The sequence below is a fragment of the Epinephelus fuscoguttatus genome, linkage group LG8, assembly GCF_011397635.1.
Source record: "Epinephelus fuscoguttatus linkage group LG8, E.fuscoguttatus.final_Chr_v1".
NCBI lineage: Eukaryota > Metazoa > Chordata > Actinopteri > Perciformes > Serranidae > Epinephelus > Epinephelus fuscoguttatus.
Window position 1 is genome coordinate 11,067,108 of NC_064759.1, and position 15,528 is coordinate 11,082,635.

The 15,528-nt window shown below is 41.5% G+C and overlaps 1 protein-coding gene across 2 annotated transcripts in view; it reads right to left on the reverse strand.

The window, feature by feature from the left end:
- scn1ba (sodium channel, voltage-gated, type I, beta a) overlaps nucleotides 1-15,528 on the reverse strand; it is a 29,078-nt gene that overhangs the window by 11,161 nt on the left and 2,389 nt on the right. For both annotated transcript variants that reach the window (XM_049582526.1, XM_049582525.1), the window contains exon 2: nucleotides 861-1,027. In XM_049582526.1, coding sequence (XP_049438483.1) covers nucleotides 861-1,027 — 167 coding nt within the window. The remainder of the gene's footprint in view (nucleotides 1-860; nucleotides 1,028-15,528) is intronic.

Genomic DNA, 15,528 nt, shown 5'->3' on the forward strand with positions numbered 1-15,528 from the left:
TACTCCAGCTCTCATTGGCCAATTCATCAAGGTCCCTTGAATTGCTCTTAGTCTGGCCCCTCCCCTGGGATGACTTTACCTTGGGAGACCCTACCATGAGCCATTTGCCCTGGATAACACAGCTCCCAGGGTTCCAGGGTTAACTCCTCTACTAAGTTACGGTGGTGATTCTTCATCACACTGTGACCTCCAACATGCACTGGGGCGATGGTTTGCAGCTCAGTGTGGAGCAATCGGCATGAGAGTCAGTACCTCCAAGTCTGATGCCATGGCTCTCTGCCAGAAAACAGTGGACTGCCCCCTCTCGCTTAGCAAGGCAGTTACTGCCCCAAGCAAAAGCGTTCAGTTATCTTGGTGTCTTGTTCAGAAGTGAGCATGAGATGGACAGGTGGTTTGATGCAGCATCAGCGGTGACACAGATTTTCTCATCTTCTAATCTACCTCTCTGCAAGAATGAAAGTGTATTTTCCAAACCTTTAAAGTCCTTCTTGCCCTGTTGGTTGTCATCCCTATGTTTTCAGGGTCCATCGTCTCTTAATATGAACTAACTTTGTAAGAGTTTGGTAAGGGCGAGATGGATATTTTAAACGCAGTTTGAATGGTCAAAATCTGATCAGCCATTGAATCAAGAAAACTGTCTTTTCGACAAATTTGAGGGAGTAAATTTCAAGGAATATAACATCAGCAGGCTATAGGCTAATTTCAACATATTGGCCCAGGGAAAAATACAATGCACATTTGGCCTTTGCTGAGAACATGAAACCCTTTGAAAGGTCTCCTTAATGAATCATGTTAAGACGTTACTGAGCTGGGGAACACAGATACGCTCCAGCCTTGTTGCAAATCTTATTACTACTCACGTGGGTGAACTCAGTCTCATCCGAAGCCTTGAAGTGCCAGTCGACCGTGGCCTTGGCGGGCACCTCGCCCCTCATCTTACAGGAGATGCAGCCCAGTTTGAAGCCTTCGTTGGCCACCGCCTCTGTGTCTGAGTCCACCTCCACACAGGCTCCATGGCAGAGAGATGCTATAGAGTGAAACAGGGTGGAGAACACACAGTTAGAAACCTCCAGTATCACTTTATTGTTCCTTGTGTATTTGCAGGTCACAGGGTTTTAGAGGTAAGAGCCGTGGGTGGCCATCATCCTCTTTTTCATGTACCCGTGACATGAGGGAGAGGGTGATACATGGGCAGAGCTCTGGTGTTTTCCAGTATCTCAGTACTTGCAGGCAAACTGTCTAAACACTATTTTACAAAACAGACTAGCTACTGTAACTTTTGTATTTTTGCGTGCTTACTCCCAATGCTCATTGCATGCGTTTTTTTCTGTTGTATCGGGCAGAGCTTTTTTCTTGCATATTTTTTATTTCCACTCATCAGTCATAGATGGTTGTGAATTTGATTAATTGGCTTTGTAGTTTTGTAGTAATCAACATTTTAGGTGTTTTTAGTCTGTGAATCTGAGGGGAAATAAAGAGGTTGCAGTGTGCAGCACTAGTTTCTTGCATTCTGTCAATTGGTAACTGAGCTAAATTCATATATAGAAGCGTGAGTCTATATATGCCATTATCATCATGACACATACTTCTCATCGGCCAGGAGTTACACACCTGTAACTCCAAATGTTTCTCTCTCACACTGCACCTTGCAGTTTCCACTGAGGCCTCAGCATGGCTCTCAACCAATGATCTTGTGCTATTCTCAACTTTGACCTCTGGGGATGCATTTGTTTTGAATCGCAAGATGGGGGGGAGGGGAGATGAGGGAGAGGACAGGAAACACATCGCTAATCAGATAAACTGAAATCATCAAAAGTTTGGTTGAGACTCATGGCAGCACATCGCCCATGGCCTTATGTACATAAATATCTAAAAACCAAAAGTCTAACTTTTACTCCCTGGGATACAAAAAATGCAGCACCAAAGAGATAATTTAAAAATAATTACACAAATAGAAATGCCACCACACTGCAGAGAAACATGGATGGGGAGGAATGATGGGGGGAGGGAAGAAAGAGAAAGTTAGCACAGGCTCCAGTAGGAACAGCCATTTCTGCAAAAGCATGGGGGAAAAAGGGAAGCAGGAGGGAAGAGGCCTAATGCTGGCTGATGCACTGCAGAGAGAGAAGAGAAAGGGAAGAGAAACAGGGAAGGAAAAGGAGAGAAAGTTAAGAACATGATGTAATATTTCACAGGCCCAAAAGTATAAGCCCAAATGTAAATGGACCTATTGCTATTGTATTTAAATGAGAGATGGACCTGTGCATTAAAACCAAAGGCAGACCCGAACCCAGCTGGACCCAAGAACGAATAAACCCGAGCCTGGACTTGACTGATATATTTATTTATTTATTGGCCCCAAACAGCAGTGGCGCCCCCAAGCTCAACTAGACATCGTAAGGCATCCATTGGCATCAAATATGTGGATATATTCTTTTTGCCAAATCATAAGTGACTACGTTTACATGCACACTAATGTATGACAATATTCTGATTTTGATATGGGTCATGTAAACAGCATATTCTGTTTGGATATTCTGAATTAGGCCTTATGCTGAGTGAAGCTTTTTCGATTAAGACATGTTGGATATGCCGGTATAATTCAGGTTTTAGGAGCATTATTTGGGCATGTATACAGCACATTCAAAATATGTGTCTCAACTGGAGTTTTAGCCACAGTTTACAACACACCGCCTCTTGCCTGCCTCTTACAGTCAGCTCCGTGCGTTGTGATGGACGTGCTGTACACAAACCAACTCGCCAACAGTTGTTTTGCATGGCTGTTTGCAAAGGCTGTTAAACATTATGAAAGACTTGGATATCAACAGGTTTTTGGTTATGCGTAAAAAACTCCGACCTTATCAAGATGGTGGCTGAAATGAATAAAAGTGGGAGGCTGTGTTCGCACAGTTAAACAAGTCCATCTCCGGTGAAAGTGGTAAAATGGCAAAAATGACTCTGGCTGTTCCACTTTCCCATATTTTGACCTGAAAAACAATGCTAGGACATCAACCCCTGTCAAACATAGCCGAAAATGGCATCGACATGTAAACGGGAATATGGAGCCGTACATATGCCGCGTTTTGTGTGCCCTTAAATTCATTGTTTTTAATGTAGACATGCGGCAGGCGTGCTCAAATGCCAAACAGCGCTGTTGTGGCACACATCATTTCTGAGATCAGCTCAGCAATCAGAATTGCCTCAGCGTGCCTCAGCGCCCTTGAAAGTTGGCTAGGAGTAGGCACAAGAGTAGCACTAAGCTATTTCCTATTTCCACGTGGTTAAAGACGTGGCATGTTTACAGCCCCTCTTAGTGGAAAATTCCTTTTAATTAGCCATGTAAACAGTTCAGTAGGAAGGTAGTCTCTTTTGGAATAAGGGCACATACCGGAATACTTTGTGTATGTAAATGTAGTCACTGCCTACATCTCTGAGTGCTTGTATTCACACTTTTTTGTAGCCTTGTCGTTGTTTCCCCAGATCTCTGCCACTACTTTGGTGAGTACAGTGTTAAATTCACTGATAAAACAACAATGAAACAATAATCAAAACTGTGACAGTATGACCAAAATTATAATTAACCAGAATTCACCTTTAAACTAGCATTTACAAAAACCTGACATCCACCATGATAACAGAAGTAAGCAAAACTTAAATGTCTAAACCTACATAACAAGGTTCGGCTCAGGCTGGGGTTTTGGGGGTTTTCTGGGTGCAGGTCTGCTGAGGACCACTAAATCATAGCAAACAGACCTGAGGCAAACATCAGTTTGAGATACCTCTCCTGAAATGCTGAGAGAACAGGTACACTTATTCGCAGAGAGCAACACAGTGAGTGGAAAATACATTTTTGTTTTCTATTTTTCAGTTCTCTAATTAGCTTTCTTGTCTGCTCCAAACTTGATTGTTTGTGTTAATTACAGGCTGCTGGAAACTGCACCAGCTGTCTGGGCTGCAGCTAATCCTCAACAGACGTCGATGAAAGTCATTCATCACTTAAAGCTCCTGTGGAATCTCACAGGAAATCATGTGAAATTCAAATAATAGAATTTTTTTGCAAATAGATACCACCAAATCTGTGTTTAAACATTAATATGCATTGATATTTTGACTCAAGTCTGTGAGAGATTCTATCATATCAGCTCTTTCTGTGTGGAAAAGATAGAAAGACAGGCAGGAAGAGACACCAGACAGACACAAGAGCAAGACATCCCATGCAGAGAAACACAGAGGGGTTTGAGATGACTGGCATATCGACTGCTCAGAGAAAAGGAGGTGAGACCTGGAACACAGACAGAGGAGACACATTACAACAACAAAGCACATGTTTGACGGACAGCGGGACATAAATTAAGAGGATGTCTGAAGACAGAAGAGAACACTTCAATAGCAGGACAGGAAGAATGTACACGAACAGAGACAGATGCAAATCTAGCAGGAACAGCAGCACACACAGGCAGCGTGAGGCAGTAATCCCGAGGGAGGTTGGTGACGCAGCGAGAGGCGAGATTGTGCAAGGTGGGCAGAGATGCTGCTGACTGTCCGAAGCTGAGACAGCGAGTTAAGAAGACAGCTAGAGAGAGAGACTTAGATGCAAGCCGACACAGAAGGAACTGCACATCCAAAGTGCAGACTAAACAGGGTCAGAGTCACCAAACTGCCTCAGCAATGATTCTTACCAACAACAGCAGGACACACAAAGCATCAAAAATGCAAATCCATTGCGTAATCTGTGGACTGAGGTTCAGGATTATGCAACGGATATTCCAGAAATTGCAGATTAGGAGGTTTTTTTTTTCCCTGACGGGGGGTTGGCTGCTTAATCCCTCATATCAGCTGATGTATACCCCTGAGGCCTACAAAGCAAAAAATAAAAAACAACCTGACATGTAGCTTTAGCTGCACAAAAGACCATCCAGCCACTGAGGTTTGCTATCTTAGCATGTGGCTGGGAGCTAAAGGAAATACAAAGAGGATCAAGGTGATTTGCTGAGCTGGCCGTAAGACAGAGGGAGAAAGGGAGAAAGGAAAATTGGATAAGCGAGACAGCAAAAGAGACGAGGGAGGACAACATCTGTTTCCATGACTGGATTACCACAGACAAAAACACACACATATACCGTAGGCATACATAACCTGGGGAAATGCCAAGCATCCATGACATTTCCCCTGACACCAAGCAAGCAACTTTCCACTGGAACAAGTAGACCATTGAAGCACACTGCTCTGAGAGCATCTGTTTTATTTCACACAACAAAGCTGTCGTGACTGAGTGATGGCACACTGGTTTATCAGGAAAGAACAAGCCTGAGGACTCCCTACCTGCTTTTCTGTCAATTTCTGTCCTCATGTGTTCTTGGTAACAGCTGCTGCTTTAGTTAAAGAGCACAATTTCTATTTTTTGGAGTCCAAAAAAAAAGACATCCAGAATGTGATTTACTGAACAAAAAAATGACACAGAAATGTTGAAAATTTCCTCAATGAGTCAAAAATAAGAAGTTGTGAGGACTTCTTAGTAGCTCTCAGCAGAAGTGGAGAACATTAGAGTCTAACTTCAGAGCTTTCACATTTCATTTTCTTTTTCTCCCAAAATTAGCTTTCTCTTTCTATTGCGACAAATACGTAATGCAAAAATGTAAAAATAAGTCAACAAAAACAAACAAAAAAACACTAAAGATTATGTTATACAGTCTTGTCTCCTGGAAATCATGTTTAAATACTTTTGATTTGCAACAGTAAATACATTTGAGAGAAATGTAGTGCCACCAGCAGTTCTGATTCTCCAGCATTACAGTTTGCATGTTTTGATGTAGATTGAGATCTTTGTTCTCTCTCTCTTAGTTCTCTACAATTCATGCACAAAGGCTCTTAGTACTGCATGTTCAGTGACATTTTGTTCTTCAACATGGATCTGAATCTGTTTTGAAGGATAAAACACAAAGCATGCATTCATTCTTTTCTCAAAAAACCCTTGACTCAGTAGTCTATTTAACTTGTTGGTGACATATAGTGGTTTTATTGTGCCTCGGCTCTGGTGCATACTGGCTCACTAACACACCATGAATTAGTATTTTGGGCTGTTTAGTGGCCGAGCTGTGCATCAGGATAAAAGTTGCATAGATTCGAACTATTATCTTGCAAGTTGGTATGGCTCACATGCAGAATGTCAGCATTCATTTGGAGTTACGTATCTTGAGAGAGGATCAAGCATTGAACCTTGGGGGACACCTCTGTGCTAGTTTAAGCACTTGTCACTAAAAGTACCCACTTCAGTTACAGGTTTTTGATCACTTCATGGCGACGAAACAAGCTCTAAACACAGAATCACCTTTAAGTTGTGGCCACTGTGGGCCCCTTGCCCTTCCTCTCTTGATCCATGTTTCTGTTAGACAACTTTTGAATCAATCACTGAGCTCTAGCTGCATTTGAATTCTAGTGCGGGCGGACTAAACCATTTGGCGCATTTAAGGGGTGAGAGGAGCCTCAGAGAGTTTCCATTGTTCTTTTATACAATGTTCAGTCTTTCAGCCAATTTTAATCTAGTTTTGGCACTAATTACTTAAAAATAAAAAAAATGCAAAAGAAAGCTAAGTTACCCCCCTTTCCCCCTCCCACTGAGGCCCTGGTTAATCAGTCCCACATTGCCCCTCACTACAACGCTCCTGCCTGACGAATGTGCTCTCTTTTAGCTCTGTTTTTGGTCTCCACCAGCCCATGAGGGAAATATCTTGCTCTTTAGTTGCTAAATGCTCCTCAGTGGTTACCAGCTATAGTTGCTAACTGTGTCTCTATGCTGTTTGGCACTGAGCAGACAGTGCACAGTTGCCTGCTGGAGCAACATGGTTGCTAGAGTGGTTAGGCGGAACTATAACAGTGAAGCTGCAAGCTGCACAACCAAAACAATGAACTGAAAGGCGCTAGAATGCCTCATAGCTCTGATGGAAACTGCAGTCAGGTGATAATTCTCTGAGGCTTCTTAACCATGAGCATGTAGTCATTTGATTTAGTCAGTGGTGCAGCTTTAAAACTGCACAATATTTGAAAAATCAGCATGTAGAGTGCTCCAACAATGAGCAAAAACCTGGAAATGAGTTAGCATTTTTGCCACCAGCAGTAGACAGATGACACACTGTTCAAAAACCTCTCCCGACACACACTGAGAAAATTATCTGCGTGTCCTGATTCATAATGTGCATTTGTCCTTCTTTGCCCTTGTGCGGCTCTAGCACACACACACACACACAGAGTTCCAAGAAGTCCTACCTCAGTGTATGAGTATGCCTCATGTCTCTCCTCTTACTGGTCTGTCTCCAGGCCATCAGCTCCTTCTGCTTTTTTATTTTTTGAGTGATTGTTATACTTAATTTTGCTTTTGCTGCAGATCCTTCAGTGTGTCATCTAACTTTCTGCAGCGTTATTCACAACAAACAAGCAACGTGCACGGCTGCATGTTCACACAGTAGGTTCAGTTTTGGTGTCTGTTAATAGTCAGAGGGATCTTTTGCATTTGTCTGGGTTGGTGGAAATCTGGGAAACTTGGTTTTCTAAAATTCTTTCACAGTCCATCTAAAATGGACAGTATTTGGTATTAAAACTACAGTTAGTCACTTATGAAAATAACCATGTTTCACATTTGCTGAAGCTGTCAGTATGTTCTGAAAGAGCTACATGAGATTCAGATGTCAGTCCACATTTTCCTACTCTAATGGCATTTGCTACAGTTGACAGCGGCACACTAACAGCAACTTGACGCAGCCGTCAGTCGTGTCAATCACTGCTCGTGACTGTGACCCTGCCAGCATGTAGGACACAGTCGACCAAAGCGCCAAGCACCGCCCACCAGCCGGACCAACTTTCTCATTTTACAGCTAAACAGTACAGTAAATGTTCCTGAAAACATTGCAGGTGAGAAATAAGTAACGCAGTAACAGGATCTTGATTCATATGTGATCAACGCTGCTTTGTTTGATAGTTTGACTGCAGTTCACAATCAGTGACTGACATGATTGACAGCTGCGTTAGAGACTCCTCGGCTCTGATTGGCTGTTTACATTCACATGTGGTAAGGGCAATAGAAGCACTACAAGTCAATAGAATAGTCAGAAGAATATGTTTTTTTCACCCACAGATTATCTGTCTCATTTAGGGCTGAGTGAATAGAGCGACAGTTTCAGCAAATATTTTATAATTTTTTTGTAAAAGTTACCAACTACAGCTTTAAGGCAAAAAATGTCATGTTTATATATGATAGAGTGCCGGGTGACTCACTGACTATCGTCTAATTCACAATGAAAATAGTTTGATTCACACTTGGATTTTTGAGTATCCCTGGTATACATGTTTTACAGCTTATTGGTCAGCGTAAGGAATGTTTATGAACTGAAATAAAGGGACAAAAAATATTTTGAAAATGGTATATTTTACATTACTTTAGCTGAAAAGTTCATGTATTCATTAGGTCAATAACAAAGTATTTATTCCAATAAACACAAGACACTTGCAACAACATATTAAGCTGTAAGCTATTATGTGTGTTTCTAAGTGCAATTATTTATGTCTAAGCAAAAACACATAATCATTTTGATGGTGTTAACAATAATAATTGATAAGCCGACAAGATCTCAGCTCTACAAATACAAAGCGAGCTGTGTGGAAGGACACCTCATCCTTCAAAGCCCCTTCACTCCCTTGACTCCCACCCCCCTCCTGCAGCTACAGGAAACCCTGGTACTACGGATCTCTGTCACACAGCTGGATGAACAAGGGCTCAGGTGTGTGTGTGTGTGTGTGTGTGTGTGTGTGTGTGCGTGTGTGCATGTGTGTTAGCAGGACACATGCAGCCTGCAAATTAGGTCGCGGCCCAGTATCTCACTCCAGATCTGTGGGTTAGAACAGATCTCGCAATAAAAAAAGTCTGAAATAGAATCCAACTTAAAGCCTTTTCAGAATTATATTCACACTGCGATGAGGCTTCAGAGTCTGACAGTAGCTGCAGATGAGGCGCAAGTGAACCACCGGCATAGTTTCTAGAATCACATCGTTGCTGTTGTTGTTTTTGTCCAGACTGCAGGGCCGCTCAGATGGAGTGCATCAATCAAGAGCTCCATGTTTACAACGCTTGCTGTTTGTACGAGGGGATAAATATAGATACAGACATCCTATATACTGAGTTGTAGCAGCTATGTTTTGTAGAACAGACTTGTACAACCTGATGACATAATATTTTATCAAGGGTTGAAAGCTCACACAGCCAGAATATGAGATGACTTAAGTTGTCACAAAAAAGCTTGAAGAGAGCAGATTATGTTAAATTATTTAACTTCTAAGGGAAGAGTTGTTCAGGGAATTATTATTTTTTGCCTTCATTGTTTAAAAAAAAAAAGCTTTCACAACAAATATCCTTCATTGTCATGTGTGATTTTTCTATTTTAAGTCAGAAAAACTACAAACAGCAACATTTTTACTTGAAAATTCCTCAAGCAAAAACACATCCCATAAATCAGACTTGGATTTTTCAAGAATGTGCTCCAGTGCATCCCTTGAGTAGTTATAATTAGTTTAGTTTATCCCACAGCCACTTAAATTGATGTCGAGCTTCTCTGTAATGTGATTGCCATTTTGTGCAGCAGCAGTGGTTGGAGTGGAGTGATGGAATGGACGTGAATCCAAATGGCTCAGGGCGGAGAAGATGGTGTGGTTGTTCAAACATCCTGCTGACAGTGATCTGCTTTGACCATAAGTCCGCACTTGAGCCATTTGCAGACTAAATGGCTCCGTGCTCCGAGAGAGTCTCTCTGCTGCATGCATTAGTTAAGGTAGCCGTCCGATGCATTAGGTTTTATGAGGTTCTGGTCTGGCTTGAAAGCAAGGACAAACAACTCCATTTACTGTTCATACTTGTGAACAATCGTGTCGTGTTTGGAAAGAGAGAAGCCTTTTGGCACTTTGAGCATCATAAAAATTAAAGTTCACTACATTAGTGTGAGCTACAAGCCTGTTCTCATTCCCAGATGGTTAAGTACCGATGCTTTGTCAAGCCCCTTGACTTGTGATATCAATGCCAAAGGCCCCCTTAAGTGTGTTGGGGTGACACACTGGGCTTTCAACAAGGGGCTCATTTATATTCCCTTCAAATGTACGAAAATAGATCTGTTTATTTCAAATGTTCTGTTGCTGCCGACATTCTTCCATGCATGGTATGCAGGCACTAGAGGGCAAAGTCAACAACGAACAAGGCAACAGTGGAGGAGGTCCTGATCATGTATCTTTTAATGGAGCGTCGCAGACAGTGGTGGTCTGTTTGACCAATAAATACTCATGATATTAGGACAGAGAATTATGGTCGGGTCTCGCTTGAACTGCTACACTACATCCACCATTTCCCTTTTATCCGTATATGTATGTAAATGTTAAATTTCCTGTGAAAACAGAAGTGTATTTTGAAAGAAGACAATGCATGTAACAGGCAGAACTTGACATATTGTCCCAGAACGTCAACAACCAACGCACCAAGGGTACCAAAGTCCATGACTAAACGTCATTATGTGCCCTGTGTGTTGTTATCACACCCTGAGGGGCGTGACAAAGCATCAGCACTTGACAACCTGGAAATGTTTTCCTGTATTTTTAGGCAAGCTGTCCCTTTATTTCTCCTTTTTCTGATTGTAATTCCCCTCTGCAGCTGTTGCCAAACTTAGATGAAGCCTATTGTGATAGAGCGTGGGTGGAGCTTGAGATCATCATACTTGTTAAAACTGTTGTGATATGCATGTTTTTTCCCTCCTAGATTCACCAGCCCCCCAAAACTCCTTGAACACCATCTCAGTTTTTTAGCACATGCAAATGCACATGTCAAAATAAAAAAAGAGCACGAGCTGCTTTTTTTTTTTATCAGCCTCAGTCTGTTCCTCTCCTCTTGTTTTGGGAGGTTCCATCCAATTTCCTGTCTCGTCTTATATCCTCATCCTCACTGCGCCCGGCTCCAGATGTGCTCACTCGCTTCAGTCCTTAACTAACCCGCCGGCTCCTCATTCAAACTGCCTGTTTCTGTCAATCAAGGTTGTGTAACCTTCTTACTTTTTGCCAAGCGTCACTTCTCTGTTCACTCATCAGCTTCCACGGCTCACTTTTGTGCAGCCTGTTTCAACTTTATATCCTGGAAAAACTGCCACTTCATGCCACAGCATTACTATAATTATTCTATTCTTTTAGATTATGAAGCTGTGCTGGCTTGTGCATGTGTGGTTTGTAGTATTGTTGTCCGTGACTGAGTGCAAGACAAAGAGCAGCTGGCTGACTGTGATAAGTGCTCAGTTAATCTCTCTTTTACTGCATTTCTTCCTTTTTGTGCTCAATTTTAAATCTCAGTGCTTAAAATGAGATTATCTGTAACAACAACATGCCAAGTAAAAAAAAGGGGAACATATTAAAAATGCTCAAAATACTGTTTTTTAAACTTGAGTCCGGTTTGCACAAAAATAAAGTTAAAAAGCATTTAAAGTCAAAACTGTTTTTGCACAGCTGTAGCCATAACTAACCTCTAAAAGCTGTTTAAATTGCCTGCCAGTGCATGCAATTGATCATTTTACATTTATTTATCTTTCCAGATAAACCAAGAGGCCATAAATAAAGAGATGCCGTAAATTTCCTAAGACAGGGTTGTTAAAGATTATTTCTTTGCGGCATTGCTCCTCTTCCTGTGGGTGTGAGGAGACTGACAGTAACTTAAAGGTGATGGATTATGTAGCTGGGGCTATTTTCATCTCAGCGGAAGGTGTTTTTCATGCTGTAAAATAGTAAGTGGCGGTAAATGGCTTCTTGTGAAGGTGGGAAATTGAGTCGTGATATCTCAAATAATACAGACACCAGCAGGGGGAGTGGAAAGGTTGAGGGCACAAATTTAAAGAAACATTCTTCTCTTTTAGTTCATGATACAAGTTGTTTAGTTTTGGCCAGCGGTAATGTATAGGTAGCACATGCAGTAGAATTGATTTTCTTTTCCCACCAGGCGATAGACTGCTTTCCCATTGGCATTAGACCATATCCATAAACAAGGCTCTGCAGTAGTATGCCTTTGTTTTTGTGGGGGCTTTTTTCTTGCGTATCAAGTTTTATGTCATGGACAGCCTAGAAAACAGGGTAAGTGAAAGCAGCACGGAGCCCAGGGAAAATTTTACAGTGGGTACTCCTTTTTTATATCTGTGACTTATTCAGTCTTTCTCTTAAACTTGGTGCAGACTAAATTGTTGAACGATGTTTGAGCGCTGCTTGTGGCGGCCGGTCATTGCATCACATTGGTAAAGGGGCTAGAATTAGCGCGCCCACCTGCGTGTCATATTTCCATCACTGCCGATCTAAGCTGATCAGAGCTGGAGTCAATAAATTCTCGTGACTACTGCTGAGTCATTTGACCTGGAAGTGAATACCGATTATAACTTTCCCCCTTAAATACAAAAGCCAGGTGTTAGCATTTGTTTTTGTTTAGTGGGAAAAGGTCTTAAGTGAGAACTGCATCAAATGAAAAAGACAAGTGTCTTAAAGTTCCAGTGTGTAGGATTTAGGGGGATATATTGGCAGAAATGGAATAGGTATGTTTTCTTTAGTGTGTAGTCACCTGAAAATAAGAGTTGTTGTGTTTTTGCTACCTTAGAATGAGCCGTCTATATCTACATCTGGCAAGATGGCGCCGTTGTGTGTGGCTGGCTGTCTGCCTCTGCTACCTTTTCTGTGTATTGTCCAGTTTCTACTACCCTGGAAATCCAGAATTCTCACGAGAACACAATTTAAATTTGCTCAGCGAGTCACTCAGTAATAATGCTCATTACCCATGCCATAGGAGCCGAGCTGCACCAATCACATCTGTGTATCTGATATAGGCGAGCCAGAGGCGAAAATCTCAGTATCTCTCTGATATTATTTCCACCAGCAGTCATTGTCCCAGGGTGCTATTTAATACAATCAGTTCTGTTGTAAACCCATTTACTTCCACTGTGACTGATGTCTCAACTACCACTTGTGAGAACTTTCTTCACTTTTTTGTTGACAAAGTAGATTCTGTTAGACAAGTAACCAGCAAGAGCTGTAATAGGGATTATCCCAGCTCATTCTGCTGTGTTTGAGCAGTTTGAACTGGTCTCTCTTCCCTCCCTTGCTGATATAGTCAAATCCCTGAAACCTACAAACTGGCCAAGTGTCCCGTTGTCTTCGTGCTGCTTGATCTCACGGCAGCCTTTGACACGGTTGACCATACAGTCCTCCTATCACACCTGAACCACTATCTTGGCATTCATGGCACTGCACTTAAGTGGTTTATGTCTTATTTATCTGATAGAAGCTTTTCTGTAAGCTTGGTGACCTGTCCTCCTCTAGTGCCCCAGTTGTGTGGGGTCCCACAGGGTTCTATTCTTGGTCCTATGCTTTTTTCATTATATATGTTACCACTTGGGTCAATTATAGCCAGATACAATCTATCTTTTCACTGCTATGCAGATGACTTGCAAATCTATCTGCCATTGAAGCCAAAAGATAATAATGCACTAAGTTCCTCACTTGACTGTATTGTTGATATCAAGAATTGGTTAACTCAAAATTTTCTTCATTTAAATGAGGATAAGACAGAGTGCATTGTGTTTGGGGATACTGGGACGACCAGCTTGGGCGCCTTGCCTTCTACATGTAGCTCTACGGTCAGAAATCTGGGGGTATTTTTGACAACCATTTGAAATTTGATAAACAAATTGACAATGTTGTTAAGACAAGCTTTTTCCAACTACGTCTTTTAGCCAGAGTTAAAACATTTTAAGCTGTCATGACCTTGAAAAAGCTATTCATGCTTTTATTAGTTCTAGACTTGACTACTGCAATGCACCATATATTGGCGTCTCCCAGTCTGCTCTTAGCCACCTTCAACATGTGCAAAATGCAGCTGCCCGCCTTTTAACTAACACTAACAGACGAGAGCACATTAGTCCTGTCCTTTATTCCCTCCACTGGCTTCCAGTTCGTTTTAGAATTGATTTCAAACTTTTAATGTTTGTCTTTAAAGCTCTTAATGACCTCGCCCCATCTTATTTATCTGAGATGCTAGCTGTGCGTGAGTGTGGCAGGGCTCTGAGGTCCTCTAACCAACTCTTGTTGGAAGAGCCCCAGGTTTAAATACAAACACTGGGGTGACTGAGCTTTTTCTGTTGCTGCACTCAGGCTCTGGAATAAACTCCCCACTGACATACGTCTTGCCTCTGACCTGAGCCTCTTCAAATCTAAACTTAAAACTTATTTATTTAGGATGGCTTTTAATACTCAGTAATGTGATGACACTCCTATTTTATTTTATTTTATTTTATTTTATTTTATTGTTTTATCCTTTTATTTGTTGTTTTTTATTCATGAATCTGTTGTGTGTTATGTTTTTAATTGTTTTTTAATCTCTTGTGAAGCACTTTGATTCACCTGTGGTCGTTGTAAAGTGCTATATAAATAAAGTACATTACATTACATTACATGTTGCACCACCATGTCTCTACTAAAGCCCAGAACGGACGAACCAGACATGGCTCTATATAGGGGCATTCACCTTTTAGTGTCTTTCACCGTAGTTAGCAGCTCCTCTGGGATGAATGTTTTAATTACCAGGTCCATTTGGAGAAGAGACCATCTCTGGATAATTCAACTCCAAGTCAAAACCTCCTGAACGTCTAGATGTTAAATTATCAGGGAAATAAGTTGAGCACATACAAGCAGGTGCTGGGCTGGCAGCCTGTCTCTGACATACCAAACCACATCAAAGAAACACTGATTTTTTTTAATATGCAACTGCTTTACTCAGTGTGTTTACCGGTTTAAATCACTGGGTCTGTTTGTTTTGGAGAGGAGGAGACCTCTGCCGATAAAGTGAAACTTATTTATTCAGTGCTTCAGCACCTGTTTCAACCAGGAGACCAGGACACGTTTCAGCTGGTTGTAATCTGCAAACATCATCGCTTTATGCCACTAAATCTTACGATTGTTTCTTTAACGAGAATTTTTGAAAGAACAATTCATCACTTGTGCTGCAATTGCTACATTGACTGGAAACGTCCATTTGCCTGACGTAGTGCTGCACAATTTGTCGATTAATCAATAAGTCATGTGACAGTAAATCAATCCGCAACTGTTCTGATTATCAACTGAAAGCAACTTTTCAAGCAAAGATGCCAAACATTCTTGCTGCTTTTTCTTTGTTTTCTAACACTGTTAAGTGAAACAGTTGGTCGGATGTCTTTAAGTTGTGGCATGCACTTTTCACTGTTTAATGTCATTCTATAAACTAACTATAAAGCTGTTTCTTTGAGAACGACACTGGGATATTAATAGATAATGAAAATAATCCTTAGTTGGAGCTCTGATCTGCAAACACACACTCACTCACACACATGCATAGACATAAATGCCCCATTGTAACACACAGGGAGAAATGAATGATTTAGATTGTTCTAGACCTTTGAATACACAGCGCAGCAGTATCTGTATGCATGTGTGTCCTCCATTTTA